The sequence below is a fragment of the Saccostrea cucullata genome, unplaced genomic scaffold, assembly GCF_032062105.1.
Source record: "Saccostrea cucullata isolate Sc308-1 unplaced genomic scaffold, CSIRO_AGI_Scuc_v1 ctg1221, whole genome shotgun sequence".
Classification (NCBI taxonomy): Eukaryota; Metazoa; Mollusca; class Bivalvia; order Ostreida; family Ostreidae; genus Saccostrea; species Saccostrea cuccullata.
The window spans coordinates 321,793-339,087 of record NW_026928331.1 but is presented as its reverse complement, the minus strand read 5'-3'; the positions used below and the strand labels follow the sequence as shown (position 1 = coordinate 339,087).

Below are 17,295 nucleotides of genomic sequence, written 5' to 3'. Positions count from 1 at the left end.
ACCATGTCTCTAACATTGCACTTGCACACAACATCGTATGTGTCGTTACCTACCAGAATTTCCTATGTCCTTGTAAAGAAAATGTGACATTTTGTATATTTACCGTTTGTAAACATTTTCTTTTTAAATTAGGGTTAAATACTTTAAAACTATTTTTGCTCATACTTTTTTCAGAAAATGTCTTATTTTTAGCAACTTTCTATTTAATACAAAATTTTATTTATTTGACAAAAAATAAGATTAATTGAATAACTTCCATACAAGAAACAATATATTGGTTTTGATATTGTTTTAAATTAATCCTCCGCATATTTTTATGCACATCAAAACCGTTCTGCACATGCGCGAATCACGTGATATTGGCGGTCTCTCTTACCCCCTCCGCTAAATTTTCTTCACAAAAATTTTGAGATTCTTCCGAGTTTTATATTTCAATTTTTAAGTTAATTTTTATGACAAGAACAGTTAATGTGTCAGAAATGGTCATATCTCGGCAACATTCCATCTATTTTTAAAAAAAGCATGGCGACCATTAAAACACAAATCTTCTGTCTCAGGAGAGACCTTTATTCAAGGTGGATAGAGAATGGGTGCATTTTTTATAATATTAATATGTTTTCTAAAGTAACATCATCTTAGGTATTTAATACTTATATCATTGTTCAAATATTCAAAAAAGTGCTAATTGCCAAAACTTTGATAGCAAATTGCTTAATTAAAATACTATCTTTTCAAACTTGCTTTCACTGGGCAAGTGTTATCATTTTTAACCATTTCAAACTTCCTTCACTAAAACGATTAATCCAATCATTAATTGAATTTATATATATATATATATATATATATATATATATATATATATATATATATATATATATATATATATATATATATATATATATATATATATATATGTATATATATATATATACAACCATTTTTTCACAAGTGACCTAAAAGTGACGTCATTTTTACATTTGTATACACACAAGGGATAAAATTTATTCAGTATATGCTATTTATAATTGTGTATGGCTACTTGTAAAATTTATTGCTGAATCTGAATTGTGGTTTTGTAGATATAGAGATAGTTTGCGAACTTTTTGATCACCCCTCGTATGTGTGTTTGGGAGGGGGTGGGGTGGCGCTGACGTCTTTTCCAAAGTATTACATATTGTGGAAATATTTTTTGCTTTTTATTTTACACTATGTTAAATCAGAATCAATTCATTATTAAATTTATCAATCACTTTGCGAAATAATTTATGATATTAGTATTTAAACTTAACATTGATTCATAAGGTGCTGTGTGTTTTTCACATTAATCGATTATATTTATGAATTTCAAATCATGACGCAAATTTGGTCGCGAAATGACCGCTAATATTAGTACTACACGAATTAGTAATTCTTGCACCACAGCTAAATTTGAAATGATGGAGAACCCTGTATAGTATTAGTTCTTATTGCACCCCATCATGAGCATTCCTTTTTTGTATTCATATGAACTAAAAAAAATTATTCAAAAATTTATTCATCAGTTCAAGAATAAGAAAACATTCATGCTGTGGTCCTCAACTTAACTTCTACATATATCGACGACGTATTATCAATTACCAATATTTATTTCACTTCACATGTTGACAAGCAATATCAGTGAGCTTGAAATAAAAAAATTTCAGAGTCTCACACACATGTTTCATATTTGGATATTTAGCTAGATATACTAGAAAAAGACTAAAATGGTAAGCTAGCAACAAAACTTAATGATAAACGAGATGATTTCAACTTTCCACGGCTTCCCTACTTATGTCGCAATATACCCTTTTCACCTGCATACGGGGATGGGATTTATATCTCTCAATAATCAAAAATATGCTCTACAAACAAACAATTTCTTAAATGTGAAACAGCTCAGTGTAACAAGAATATAAATATTCATCATTTCGCAGGTTTTATGTTTGTGTATAATGAACTTATCAGCACATGCATATTATACAATTGAACACTAAAGTACTCCGATCCTCAGTCAGAAAGGATAACTCTTAAATTTATAATTTGATTCAAAAAGCCTCAAAATGGGGTTTGAAAATCAAATCTTTTCATGCAACAATTTTATTCTAGTACTTTAACTCTCAATACACTTCAAGGGTCTTTGAAGTTCTCAGAAAGGTCTTTAAAAGAAGTTGAAATTTTTACCCTCAAAATGGGGTTTGAAAATCAAATCTTTTCATGCAACAATTTAAGTACTTTAACTCTCAATACACTTCAAGGGTCTTTGAAGTTCTCAGAAAGGTCTTTAAAAGAGGTTGAAATTTTTACCCCATAAAAGTATTCTAAAATTACATATTTAAAGAAATTTAGGTTCTTTTAAGCTAAACATGAATAATGAATTTTCCTGTATTTCTCGATCATGACAAATAACACATGGCGTGTGTGTGACGGGTCAACAGGGTATGTTCACATCTCTATGGCACATGATTCAAATCTGACGTTTAAGAGTTCCGTGCTTGCTCTGATCCTGATTCGTATTGTTTGAATGGCCATCTAAGCTTGAATACTGTTCTTTTTATTTTATCTATATATGACATTAAAGTAAAACATTTCGCACTTGGGGAATCAAGCATTAAATTGAAAGCTAACTGATGTTTTCATACATATTGATAAGTTATTATTTGCTCATTTATTAATCTGCAGACTCTTCCGTATTCTTGACCATGACAAGGGCGAGGATGTGACCGATCGACAACGAATGCTTAATCATATGATTTCTTCTTGACACCTGATCCAACCACAGATGTTTTCAGATGTCCTCATACTATGTCAATGGACTAAAAAACTTTTTAACTCTTGTTATTCCACCAATTTGATTCTATTTTGGATTAAACTCCATCTTCACTTGCTATTTAAGAAACTTAATGCATAGTATTTCCTCTACGATGTGTTCAATGGCAAACGTCTCATTCATAAAGTATAACACTTATTTTGAGAAATGTAAAGTTGTAAATATGTGCATTTGAAACATATTCTACCAATAAATGTGTCTAGTAAATATAAAATCTGCGTGTAAGGGCATGCTTATTTTGTTATAAGAAACAGATATGGGAATATGAAGAAAACCCATTTTTGATCTTGCCTCCAAATAAATGAGTTAATTATATATTAATTTGTTCCTCTTTTTCCTTTACTCTCCTGGGTAGAGAAAAGCCAAATCAATGTGCACTTTATCACAAAGTTATCCAGGTAGATTCTACCAATATATCACAATTGTCATTTAACTAATCCTTATCTTTTTCTCGATCTGTTTTTCCAGTGATTATAACATCCTACATTACAAATGAACATATTTTTCAAATATATTTTACAAATACTAGTATTCTCTTAGCCTTTGAGCGCTCGCTACATGTGCATGATAGGGTTTAAAGTTGAGTTCCAATCTCGATCACGACTGACCTAAGTCGATAAAAATGGGTAGCAACTGTCCATTCGCCAAGCGCTCGGCACTTTGCAGGTACATGTACTTTAATTAAGAACTGGAGGCCCCGTGTCAAATATCAAAATATTTGTTATTTGCTGGAAAGATATTGTGACCTTCTGTTTTCCGTTTCCATGTTCATATCTGCCATCTTGAGTAGGAATTGCTCGTTCCCTTGTACACACTCTCTCTTACGTTTTTATTTGGATGACTTTTTTTTCACACCATTGGTCTAACATTATGATGATGCCTTATATATCACAGAGTTCCCGATGAACTCATCACGTTACCATTCAACCGGAACTAGACTTAAGACTATATACTATACTTTATTCAAGTATTCAATTACAAAATGTACTATGATTATATTTTGCTTTATAATATATATTTATATCGTTTAAATCACCTTTGATAGTTTATTAGTAAGCGCTTAAACTAGGTTTAGCAAGTCCCTTCGCAACTTTAAACAGTCTACTTGAAAAGGTCAAGGAAAGATCTTCCAAATCGCAAGATTGGAATGGTCATTTTATAATAAATAATAAATGACGAAGCAATCAAAATATGTCAACACATAGTGTAAATGACGATACCAAACACAATTAAACACATTGAATAATCGAAAGACCACTGAATGAAATTTGATGAAACTTTCACAGATTCTTTATTTCATATTGCCATTGTGACCTCCTATCTTAACTTTTTGATCGAACACATATTTTGGGTTTTCCACAACAAATCCCATCCCGACAATCCCATTATATTCATATGGGAGGTTTAATTGTAAATTTTTACATTAATATTCTTTAATGGAATCAATCGTTACTTTGATCGCTAACAATCAATATCCAGTTACCATTTTTATCACCCTAATAAAGTATTGTTGATAGTTTTACAGCAAAGGCCTGTACTTTATAGTATTTTCAGAAGATATATGATTAAATATACACATGGGAGCGTAATCATCAGACGTCACCATAGGTGAGGAGACTCAAATTTGGGTTTGAATGTCTCATCCGAAAGACTCTCAGCTTTCACTGCAAAGTACCGAGCGCTTGGGGAAGTAGTAGTTGCTTATTATTTTAATCGACTTAGGTCAGTTAGGTCGCAGAGATTCGAACTCACGACCTTCCGATGACGGAGCGAGCCTTCTATCGACTGATTGACCGTGATGGTTCCTAGGTTCTGCAAACTGTATTTTTGGTGACAGTTGTTAAAATGATATATTATATAATATCATTGTTTATTTCATATGTATATACATGTAGCTGGTTTATGTTAGGTTATTGATTGTTCATTATCTTTACCTAGCTATTTCATATAAAGGAAACTAAAGCATATCACACTTTTTCTTTGGATTTTTTTTAACTACGTGCATTCAGTCGTACTCACTTATCGTTTTTCAAAAAGAAAGTTTCATAGCTTGATTGATAAGTTTTCTCCAATGTTTTGAACATTATTAATGATGGTTCTTTAATATATCTTTAGGAAAAATGATCTTATTGTTATTCTTCATGCTAAAAGAGATAAAGTTGCGATCTTTTCCGACCAAATGTCATAATCTTTTCCGACCAAATGTCATATACCACAGAGTGCATATACGTTAATCAAAATATTTTTGACAAGTGTATTATAAATGTCATACAAAATTAATTTTAATTAAAAAAAAATTTTTTTTTTAATTATGATCTTTCAAAATGATTAAAAGAATTGATCATTTCATTTATTACATTTTTTTTACAGTGAAGTAAAATAGTTTGGTCATATCCACATTTACCAAAAGTGAAAATTCAGGTTCCTTTAGAAAGGATTTCTTATTGCAACATCTTTATAGAAAATAAGTTTTTATTTTAAGAAAAAAAACGATATAACTATTTAATCTATTGACAATTACCTTCCGATTAGAAAGTGACGATAAATGTCACTGAATCTAACGAAAGCGACCCACAATCAAAGCTCAATATTCTGCTCTTACTGGCGATTGAGCGGCGATTATCGTTATATACGGTAATGGTTTCAAGGTGAACATTTCTCTCTATATACTGTAATTGTTGAAACAATTATAAATACGTTATAAATTATAAATTTTATTTATTTCAATATTTTCTTCTGGGAAAAAAATCTATATGCCCTTTTTTCATGATTCAAAGCACTGTTTATTGAAGAGAATTTCAAACAATTTATTTGAATGTATTTGTTCAGTACAAATTCAAAGATATGTCATGAAAATTTAAAAAAAATATCAGTTTTAGCATTAATTATCGTCTAAAATATCTAAATAGTGTTTGATATCCATAATCATTTTGATATACATGTACAGAACTAAAGATATTGAAATAAAATATTCCATAAAACGTCCTGTAGCTAACATTGTGTATCACCATACATCTATCTATATATACATTGTATGATATGAGTTAAAGATTTAATACACCATCAAAATTTATGCATGAATACGTTTTATGGAGAGAGAGAGAGAGAGAGAGAGAGAGAGAGAACGTTTGCTTCATAATCACTGATAATCAATAAAGTTAATTGTTAAAACATTAACAAGCATTGCACTCTCTAAAGTTGATCCTGCAGAAAGTCTGGTTGTTAAGACAACATTCATCTTTTTGATTTAAGTGAATACGAGGGTCATTCAATAAGTAATGCAACATACAGTATATCATAATAAATGTTGAGGCATTTAATTTTATTTTTTCACAGTTGAAAAGTTCTACTGAAGAGGTCTTAAAGACAGAAAACCCCATGAATTTTCCTATTGTCTTCGCAAAGAAATTCACTTTTGAAATAAGCACGGTCACTACACTGAGTGGAAAACTTTTTATAATTGATTTCTTTGCCAAGAAAATGAAAATAACAGCGTATGTGAAAATTTTGCTTTTTACATAAATCGCCGAAGAACTCATATTTATGATATGATTTTTTATATGTAGAAAAATGTTATCTTTAATGCTGTATACTTTTCAGATGGATATTATAAATCAGAAGAAAAAAAGGAGAGTTTAAATATTACAATCAATCTGGCCGATTGAAATGTGGGGGGAGGCACTAAAATATCGATGATATGTGCCACATGATATCTGAAAATGCTAAATTTACATGAAAAGACATCGTTAAGATACTAAACATTAAATCTTCACGGCATTTTGTAGAATTTTGACAAAGAAAAAAAACATTACTTCTATAAGATAAGTGCCCTTTTTTCTTACAAATGTCTTAGAGAAAATCATGCGGTAAATATGATAACAGTCTATTTAAAAAAAGTTCTTTTTTTTTTTTTAAAAAAGACGATAAACTTGCTTGATAAATGAAAAAAAAACATAGGTGCACTTTTTTATAGCCGAAAATAAGATTATTAATTTAAAAAATATGGAATCAAAGAAAAGGTTGTTATTTTATAATGATAAAGAGAAACCAGTGCACCAAACATGTTTAATTAGTTTTCGTGGATTTAGAGAGATCCATTAGAACATGTACATATATCCAAATAAAGGACTAGCAATGGTAACTTTCATGTTCGAATTGCACCAAGTAAAGTTAAGCATATTTCTTGCATGGGCATTCCAAATTTCGGTGACCAGGCTATTTTTCATGTGCCTGACAACGCAGTTGCATATAAGCTTAGAGAGATAAATAAGATTTTGCAGAAAATAAAGTGAAAATAACCTTTCCATCGGTCATATTAGATAAATCTAAGACATTGTGAGATCTTTTTATTCCCAAAACACATGAAAACAATGAAAGGAAGATTGTACAATGTCAGATATGTCATGGGATATTATTCGTCAGTGCCTTTGGGGCATCCCTAAAGATGAGTATGCTGAGATTTTCTGTGCATGGATACAAAGACATAATACATGTGGAAAGAGTAACAGGGAATACCTTGAAGGACTGAAACTATAACGAATATGTTAAATGTACTTTTTCATATTTTTAGATGACATGTTGCATTATTCATTGAACGACTCTTGTACACTGTATCTTCTGAATTGTATAATGTGCCTAGTTATGTCTATCTTGACTTGTGTCAAGTTCCATTTTTTGTAAGTCACTACTTTGAACATTATGGGTTCGTATATTAATGTGTCTTTTCAAATCCATCTTTTGTGCGATTGGTTCAAGTAAAAAGAGTAGGGCTGATATGAGTGCGTTTGTTCCAATGTAATGGCAAGTTGCATAGTAACCACTGGTCAAATCTCTGAGATACCCTGAAACAGAAGCATAACATATTACACAGGTTTTCATATAGCGTGAATAAATCTTTCAATTAAATATGTGTTTATAGTGTGGGTTGTAGACTTACCAGAGAATGGTATTGACGTTGCTATGGTACATGTCTGTGCCAAAATAAGGCAGGCATACGCCGTGGGGAATTTCTCGATTCCGACAATTTTGATTATCATGGAAGAAAATAGTGCAAATGGAGATCCGGCGAAAAAACCATACAGTGTAACAAACAAACAGAATGCTTCGAAAGACTCTAGAAGGCGGGTCATCTGGCTTAAAGTACCAAGAATGAACATTGTAACAACAATGACATGGGATGTGCGAATTCGTTGAATATCAGAGAGAAATCCCCAAACAACCCTCCCAAGAAAATCCATAAATCCTGCAATGCATACCAATATAAGAATTTTGTTGTCTGAAATGCCCTTTTCTCGAGCAAATGCTGGTAGAAACACAAAAAAGACGGCTGGTACAGCTGAGAAACAGAAGGCAACTAAAAATAATATGAATTCAATTTGTTTGAGGACAGCAAAATCTATTTTCTTCAAGTAGTCATACCACTTCATCTCTTTTGACTTCATGTTTGTCGTGGATTTCTTAAGGCTTAAATCAACCAATGATATGGACATTAAACTCATATTGCTCAGATATTGCGAGAAATTAGGAGTTTTAAGTTTGTGTGTTGAAGGAGGATTCTCCTCATGTGAAATTGTCACTGTTCTTCGTCTTGTTTTGATAGGTTCCCTGGATAAACGTATATTTGGAAGTGAACTTGAGAGTACATTGTTATCCTCTGCTAATGCGTCATTATTCCCTTGTTTCACGGTTGGTGAATGTAAGAGGTTTTCGTTCTCGGGCAATTTGTCGGTTTCCTTATACACTTTATATTGTTCTGGAGGGGTCAAAAGACAGGAGGCTATGAGAATATGCATATATAATCCTGAAACAAGCAATAATGCTCCTCGGACGCCATACTTGTCCATGCAAAATCTAATGTATAATGGGTAAGCCAGACCCCCTAAGCACGATACTGCCATTGAAAGACCATTTGCTAATCCCCGTCGCTTTTTGAAGTATCTGCCAAGAATCACAAGCGTTGGGGGAAATAAAAATCCTCCGCCACACCCTTTTAACAAATATAGATATAACATTCATTCAAATTTATTTATATAGACAACTAAGTACATTTCAGTGCTGTACATGTATGTAACAGTAGTTTTCTATTACCTTTTAAAAAACAGTAGTTGAGTAAAAATAGCCAAATTATGCTAGATATATTGCATTATATTTATACTTCTTATAGTTATACTTAAACTAATGAAACTTAAAGCAAGTATCATTTATCAATGAAAAGATATTTTCAATAATATATTATTCATCTCGAGATACTAGTATACTGTCCCTCTATGAAATCTATTTTTAAAGCTTACCAAAGAGAATACTGAGCGTGAAAATGATGAATTCAACATTCATGGCGAATGCGCTCAGAGCGTATGCAGCTGTACAAAGGATGCCACCAACAAGACAAAAGAACCGGGATGATCGGAAATTTATTCCTATGGATAAGACTGGCAAGGCTGAAATAATCAACAATGAGTCATTTTAAGATTTGTTGTTCATCTCTCCCCTTTCAGCACACTTAAATGAAGTTTCGATGTGACAATTTCTTGCAACATACTTTAAAAATTAAAAAAATATACATAATAAATTATTTTACCAACTACCGCAAAACAGACGGCCTGAAGTGACGATATCAGTGACGTCACAGAGACGCTTGCATCAAACATCTCCAAAAACTCGACGAAAAACAATCCAAAAGACTTGATTGATCCAATATGCAAAAATGAAATTGCAGAACTTGCTAAAATTGTAAAAATAAAAAAGAAAAGGTTGATATTTATTATATCTCTTAAATATCCACAATTCTTTTTACTCTTTTAATGCAATTTTATGCAACTTTTACCGATTCCTTATTGCAAAATGACGTTTCGCATTTCTCTTTGACACTTTTGAGTTGCAATTAATTCTTTCTTCAAAACCAATGAAATACTTTCTCACAGAATGCCACTGTGTACCTTAATTTTATGTTCTGCTCAGACAAATTATTTGGGATTTCCTATAGCAGAAATGAACTTTATGGGGGATGTACATGTATCAATTTGTGAGCTCAGTGCCCACAATACATCTAGTTCTAAATTCACTTTGTGCCCATTTCATGAATGAGACCTGTGGTTTTAGTTTAATTGTGTAAGATTCAAGATATCCGAAGAGAAAATTAAACAAAAACAATTATTATGTTAAGTTTTGTATCGTGTTATTTTTGTTCAAAGATTCAGAATTACTATATATTTACCTCCTAGAATTACCCAGGACCAACCTCGATCAACTGGATTTCCTAGACTCCCTTCACTCATAGCTTATCCTGCAAAACATTTTATAAAATGTAGATAAAGTTAACATAATCCTGATGCACACTAATACTAAAATTGATATATACATATGTAAATTTGTGTACATTGTACATGTATGCCTTAGCATTATATAATTTGCTCATGCATTTATATAATCTTATTGATTGTGCTATAATTGATTGTTACTTACGTAAAGAATCCACACGAAGGTCAGAGTATGGTTAAAATACAAGTACTAGTTTTCCTGCAGTTAAAAATGTCATAGATTAAGGTATCCCAATCCTCTGATCCTGAAAATCAGGCATTGAATAATTGAAACTGTTAATAAAAATGTCTCTGAATACTCAAAGTAATGTGTATCTGCCCATGGGAATTCTTCATACTTCTTCTTTAAAGTTTATCATATAATATAGAGAAAATACGTAAATCTCGAACATAATTTCAGGTAATGTGAATAACAACCGCCTACCATAAGTTTTGTTATTGAACATCGATCCAAAAATACATTTTAGAATAAAAAATTATAGGCCCAGTCTTTTGATAAAAAAATTGCATGATTTTTTTTACTTAATCGCATAAAAAGATTTCAATTTCAAGCTTTATTTGAAGACTTTTTAAATGAAATTTTAGAGTTATCCTTCCTGACTGAATATTGGATAACCGTAATTTACTGGATACTACTGGTACATGTTCTTCGAATCAGGGAATGAGACCACTTACCAGTAATCAACCTTTAGTATTTTTAAAACAAATCAATGAGCTACGGAATAACTCATGGATATTTTAGATAAGAAGGATTCAATTTTTACAAAATGAAATTATTAAGATGTGCATGTATATTTAACTTCATTCAGGTGAATGCGTGTCAAACAAATACTAGTACCCTATTGCCGACTGACTCAGTTTGTTATTTTTTTAATTTTTATTTAATTATATAAGAATTGTTTGGCCGAAAACACGTGCGCGTTCGTTTACATGATAAGAATCACTGAAAATTTGAACAGGCTCAACTGATAGGAAAATATAGTAAATTCAAGTACGTGGAACATACCTTTACTTTCTGCAAGATATGAACTTTCGCCTAGCCCTCCCATACGTTTACAATAATAATAGCATGATGTCCATGGCTGGTACATTTTCCTGATTATTTGTGAATATAGCACCTGTCCACATTATCTGCTGGAATTCAGAAAAAAATATGTGCTGTGTCTGTTGAAGGTTGCTTCTACAGGTACACTGTCTATTTGTTTAGTAAGATAAAATTAATGTCGGAAGACGTAAAAGGTATTTGTATGCTTGAAGATTCTAAATTGAGGCACTTGTAATAATCTAAGTGCATGTAATATTCTTGTTTACGCAGGATTTTTAAATTTATCATTTATTCATTTTAATATCTTTTTTAAACTAAATTGTGAACTGATTTTCACATAGAATTTTTATGCATAATATTTTAACACAAATGATAACTGTACGACTATTTTACAATTCTCACAGACAAAAAGACCTTATGTTGCAAAATTCTTAAAAACTTTTATTCAGGCACAAAACAAAAGGACTATCAAAATCTGGGATTCTCGATTTTTATCTGAAAATGGAGGCATTTGAGTGTTGCATGTTGCAAAAAGGCAAATGGGAGACTGGAAGCAGGTGTACAAGGGCTGTTCAATAAATAATGTCCTGAGCTCTATGGCATACAACATAGAAATCATATGACATTGAGCTTGACTTTCTCTAATGGTTGAATCTTTGATGAATTGATTACAGTTTATGTGACCACTTTTCATCTCATAGTTTCATTGTGGGAAGCTGGAAAACAAGGGCTGTTTGAGGCACTGCATTAAAAATAAAGAGAGAGAAACAAAACGCTTCAAAAAGCTGCTGTAAAATTCATTAAGATTCCTAAAGTAATATTCACTGAAATATGGGTAATTTACAACAACCAATGTTTGTTTTATAGACAGAGGATCAGGTTGATTTCAATGAACAAAATTATATTATGAGCATCAAAAATGGGTACGATCCTTGGCAACAAGGACTTACAACAAGCAATGTACTGTTTGCTAAAATTCAACAAATTATCACTGATGATGTTTGATTGACTTTAAGACACCTAGCAAAATTGATAGGCATCATTTTGGGGGTAGTTAACATTTCTTTAAAGAAACATTTGACAGTAAAACGATAAGTACTCGATCGCCAACTTTTGAAAAACGAGTGTGTAAGAATATCTAAACATTTTTTTAATCAAAAATCATAGCTACCGACATTTGTCTGAAATTCAAACAAATCATAAAAATGGAATCCATTGCCTTAAACACTCAAAACAAATTTACAATAGGATGCACTTGACAAAACAGCCAAGGTCTGAAAAGAGCAAAGAATTGCGAAAGCACAAAAGCAGATTTATATTCCTTTTCTTAAATATTTATTGTCTTACTCAAATTCTTATTTGGGGTGGTAGTTCAATTTCTGGAGAAGTCTAGAAAGCAAATTTTTCAAAAATAAAAATGAAAGATTTATGAGAGGATGGAAGCAGAATCAGGAATCCACAACATTTAATTTCTTCATGACAAACCAACCCACGTCCAAACCCACACGCCATGAAGAGTAAAGGATTTTTTGGGATAAACAGATACTAGTAGTTATCATTTTGTCACACACCAAAAATATTCGCCAGATCTTTCATCCTTTAACTTGTTTCATTTTCCAAAGTTGAAAAAAACTTTCAGAAAGAAAAACCAAGTCCAGGACATCATAGGAACCGCTATATTCCAGTATGTGAAGTGCCATACTTAAAAATGTGTTCTAAAACAATGACAAATTGGAAAACAATGTTACGGTCATGTGTTTCAATCAAAAGAGAATATTTAAGTGAAATCATGAAGACTAAATCATTCTTTCCGAGCACCGAGTACATTATTTATTGAACAGCCCTCGTACCACAGTCTTCAATTGCAAGAGGTTTTAATGCTACGCATAGCACCATATCTACATTTATTATATAGCTAATAAATAGTCTCTAATAAAATGCTACCAAAAAACTAGAGAATTTTAGCGTTCAATATCTTGATATATCTTGACGTTTTATTGAACGCTGGGTTTGTTAGGGGATGAAGTTAGTCTAATTACTGTTAAAAGAAATGAACTAAACAATCTAAACAACCATTGTAATTTGCAAGTGGGAATAGGTAGAACTGAGATTTTCAAAACGTGGAATAGGTAGTATAAACCCACCAGTATAGAAACTGTGTATCAGTACAAGACACCTTTTTTTATAAACTTTCATTTTGAAAAAAGTAATTGAAATGTAATTGAAAAGTAATTGAAAATACATGACCTTTATTGAAATGTATTTAAATAACATTCAATTACTTGTAATTGAAGGCAAGCTCAAATATAAATTACTTCCAATTACTTTGAAAAACGTAATTAATTACGTTCAATTACAATTACTATATTCAATTACCCCATCCCTGGTTTGTATTACGTATACGAGTATACCCGAAACATTCCGAATACAAGCGTTCAATATCGAACGCCACGTTGTAAACAAAAAAGGTCGTCTGGTCAAATTCTCTGAGCTAAATTAGAGAAAGGAAGTGGCACGTAGGTAAGATGTGTTCATTTTTCACACAAAAATGAAATTATGTATTAAAAATTTAGTACGTATTAGACCCATTAAAACCTCAATAAGCAAATCATATCGCTCGGTAGGGCAATCGGAATGATGCGATAATGAACGCTTACAGGACAGACGTTAATTTGAATACCGATACTAATTATCATTAATTTGAGTTTTTTTAGTTGGAATAGTTATTATAAATTATGTGGAAATGTTTTAGCTATATAAAAAGGAGTTATTGAACTTATATTGGTGAATATTGTCACTCGTTGGCTGTTCAAATGCACTCGAAAGCTCATGCATTTGAACAGCCAACTCGTGCCAATATTCACCAATATAAGTTCAATAACCCTATAATATACCATTAACATGGAACACCAAATTCTCGCCAAAATTATAGCAGACCACATGTGACATCAGCAGCACAGGATTGCTTAATTTTCAGGAATATTTCACAGTGACGTCATCCACAGCATTAGCTATCCCCTAACTGCGCAGAACATCTCACAAAACCGTTTGTAGTTGACCACGGCATGCTGTAATTATTACCAGAAGATTATTCATGCCAATGACCTGACCTCACAACACCGCAAATATCGACTTCAAAGATCTCAGATCAACAGAGTATGGCCACAGCAATATAGCTGAGCATTTTGATTTAGCTGCAAAGCCAGAATCTTAATCACAAAGCCTGTTGTAGGTTTAAAAGTGCATAAACTTCATAATGAACAATTTGTTTTCCCAGAAACTGCCTCCAGGACGTTTATAGGATTGATGGTGTTGATGTAATAATTTGAAAAACGTTTTTACATAAAAATTAAGATTGATTTGTTCATATTAACAAGACTCAAAACGTACTCTAACGATATTCTACCTGCAATTCCGTTTGCAGCATCCTGGACCGTCATTTCAGTCTGACAAGACACAGCCATATACTCGTTTGACCATCAAATTCTTGCAACCTGTTTCTGCCATGATCATCTACTTTAAATTAAACCCAATTTAGCATGCATTAGAATATGGATAAGCATGATTTGCCAAAAAATTGCATCCCCAGATTCTGCAACAGCTCACCAAAGCTCTACATTTAGAGTGGAAGAGTACTCCGATACGGTATTTCACACAATTGCTTCCGATATATGTCATTTGTGTCTATGGGGACATTCCAGATATTTATCTTTAATTACCTGAACTGTCTCTAATTCTGAAATTCTTAAGTTATAAACAGATCTAGAGTGCTGATCTATTGTTAACAACATTTCTTTATTATCTTTAAATCCTTTTACTAAATTTTTTTTTTCAATGTGTCATTTTAATTTTACTATTTCTTTTTTCTTGAAGAGCAAATACCAAAATTAATCTGCTTGATATGTTTTTGTTGTTGTTTTCTTTGGTTAAAGTCAAAGAAAATATAAATGTTCGGCGATTTCGAATCTGTATCGTTCCTTTATAAAGAATTTTAAAAAAAATCATTCTCAATTGAAACAAGACATCGTTGACGTTGCGGCGTATGTTAAGCGGTTGTGGCCAGTTGACTGAGGATGCTTACTCCTTCAGGGAACTTTACCTCACCTCTAATGATTTCAAAGGTTTATGTTTTCTCTGTTCCCAATACATGCATATGTTATTTTAATGGATTTCTGAGATTGATTACGGTTATTTACATCCAATATTTCTGTGTCATACATTATAAAATGTTTTTTTATTGTGTTACATTCATTTTCATGGGTGTCACTGAAGAACCACGCAAGTTGGAAAGAGAGCTTACACAGATCGCTTAAAATGACAGAGATGGGATAAGTTCTTTTGAAGAGAAGGCATTCTCTATTGGTAGGTCACATCCGCCATATGCTCCTTCATGACCGGGCAATCAGAAAAAATAGAAGCAAATTTAGTTTTTTAAAAAAGCATCAACAACGTTTATGAAAAAGGTTAAGTCATCATTCGACTTCGAGAGATCATAAAAGTTTAAACAAAACAATTGACGATAAAAAGCAACCTGTATAGAAGAGAAAACCTTGTCATATAGACACTGCCCAACAAAAGGTCTAACAAGAAATATCGCTATGCTTGCTATTCAAAGAAAAGTAGTTTCCTTATACCTGAGTGTCTATTTTTTCCCCACAGTCATGAAGGAGACCAGGAACAATTACCCCGGTCTCCAGAGCACACTGGTAAAGATAAACGTGCTTCAAATTCTGAAATGCATTTCTGATATTGCCTTCAATGTCATTTACGACCTACACGTTATCTTTTCATAAAACAATTTCAAATGTGAAATAGCGGATTTGATTGTACTTTTTAATTCCTTAATCGATTTCTTTATAGGTTGTCCTCTATGTATTTGAGTCAAACTCAAAAGTACTTAATCATCAACACCAAAATAGACATTTCGTGTACAAAGATCTTAACAATATCATAATATTGTATTATTATTGTTGTAATTTATTACCTTGTTCCTATGGAACATGGAACCAGTAGTTATATAAAGTGTTGAAATGTCGTATGTCTTGATTTAACTGATTTGTTTAAATTTTGCAATTTTAAATGTTCTTAAAGTTCATTTTGGAATTTTTATTACCCATGAGGTCTGTTCTTCACAGCTGTTGATATTTCGGTTAGGAGTAAAGAGAGATGTTTGGTAGACCATTTATTTAACTAGCTATTTATCTTCGTTAGGATATTTTTTTCTGTAGTTTTTGGGTCAGTATAGTTATGGTTATTCAAATTTAATTTGTTTGCTGAGAATAATAATATAACTTGAAACTGACATACTATTTAAAAGAATTATAAATGTAAGTTTATTCGAAATAAATTGATAAATTTATTCAGTTTGAATACTTTATTCTTATGATTTCAAACAATATATGTAATTTCCCAATATTGTTATCATAGACTTAAAACATGAGATTGTTATTATTTCAAAGTGATTGTCACTCTTTTGCATTGCAGCAACGTTAATACTTCCCGACCTTCCGGGCAGGAGATGGTTAACCCTCCTAGGCACCTTATTCCTTTCCGGGATTCTTTGTTTATGCATTGTTCACAGATTAAATGTATTGGTTGCCTGTTTTTCTTTTATGTCGACAACCGTTCATTATCTTTCCATTTTGACACATATGTCATTAAGCATCTTTGTTTTCTGAGTCATTTTATCATAAATGTTTACCATAGTAATTTTGAAGATATTCTGCTACTATGCGTGTCGCAGCTTCTATATGAATTATGTCATTAAAGAGAATGGCTCTGAAATATTTCGTTTTTAATTGATCTTGCAAATTTAGCACTATTTAAGTGAGTAACACTGATTTGATGATTTTACCTAGTATCTGATTGCTTTCGTGTCAATTCATAAGATTGTGTAAATCAAAGTGTGTTTTTTTTAATCGGAAAAAAGAATAAATTAACTGAATTTAAGATTGAATTCCAAAAGAACTTTGATTATATTATCTTTCTTTAAAAATTTTTACCCATGTGGATTTAGAAATCAAACATTCTTATTGTACTGACTTTTTAATGGCCATGAACAAATGCCATTTATGTCTCTTTGGTAAATT

General features: G+C 31.7%; 1 protein-coding gene across 1 annotated transcript; it reads right to left on the bottom strand.

The window, feature by feature from the left end:
• Positions 1 to 7,480: 7,480 nt before the first annotated feature.
• On the bottom strand, positions 7,481 to 10,140 carry LOC134277234 (monocarboxylate transporter 14-like). The gene is made up of 5 exons (XM_062759551.1): positions 10,059 to 10,140; positions 9,423 to 9,566; positions 9,136 to 9,282; positions 7,782 to 8,831; positions 7,481 to 7,686 (listed from the first exon to the last, which is right to left on the bottom strand). Exons 1-5 carry the CDS (start codon positions 10,117 to 10,119, stop codon positions 7,481 to 7,483), a joined length of 1,608 nt encoding a protein of 535 aa, XP_062615535.1. The 5' UTR covers positions 10,120 to 10,140.
• Positions 10,141 to 17,295: the final 7,155 nt, after the last annotated feature.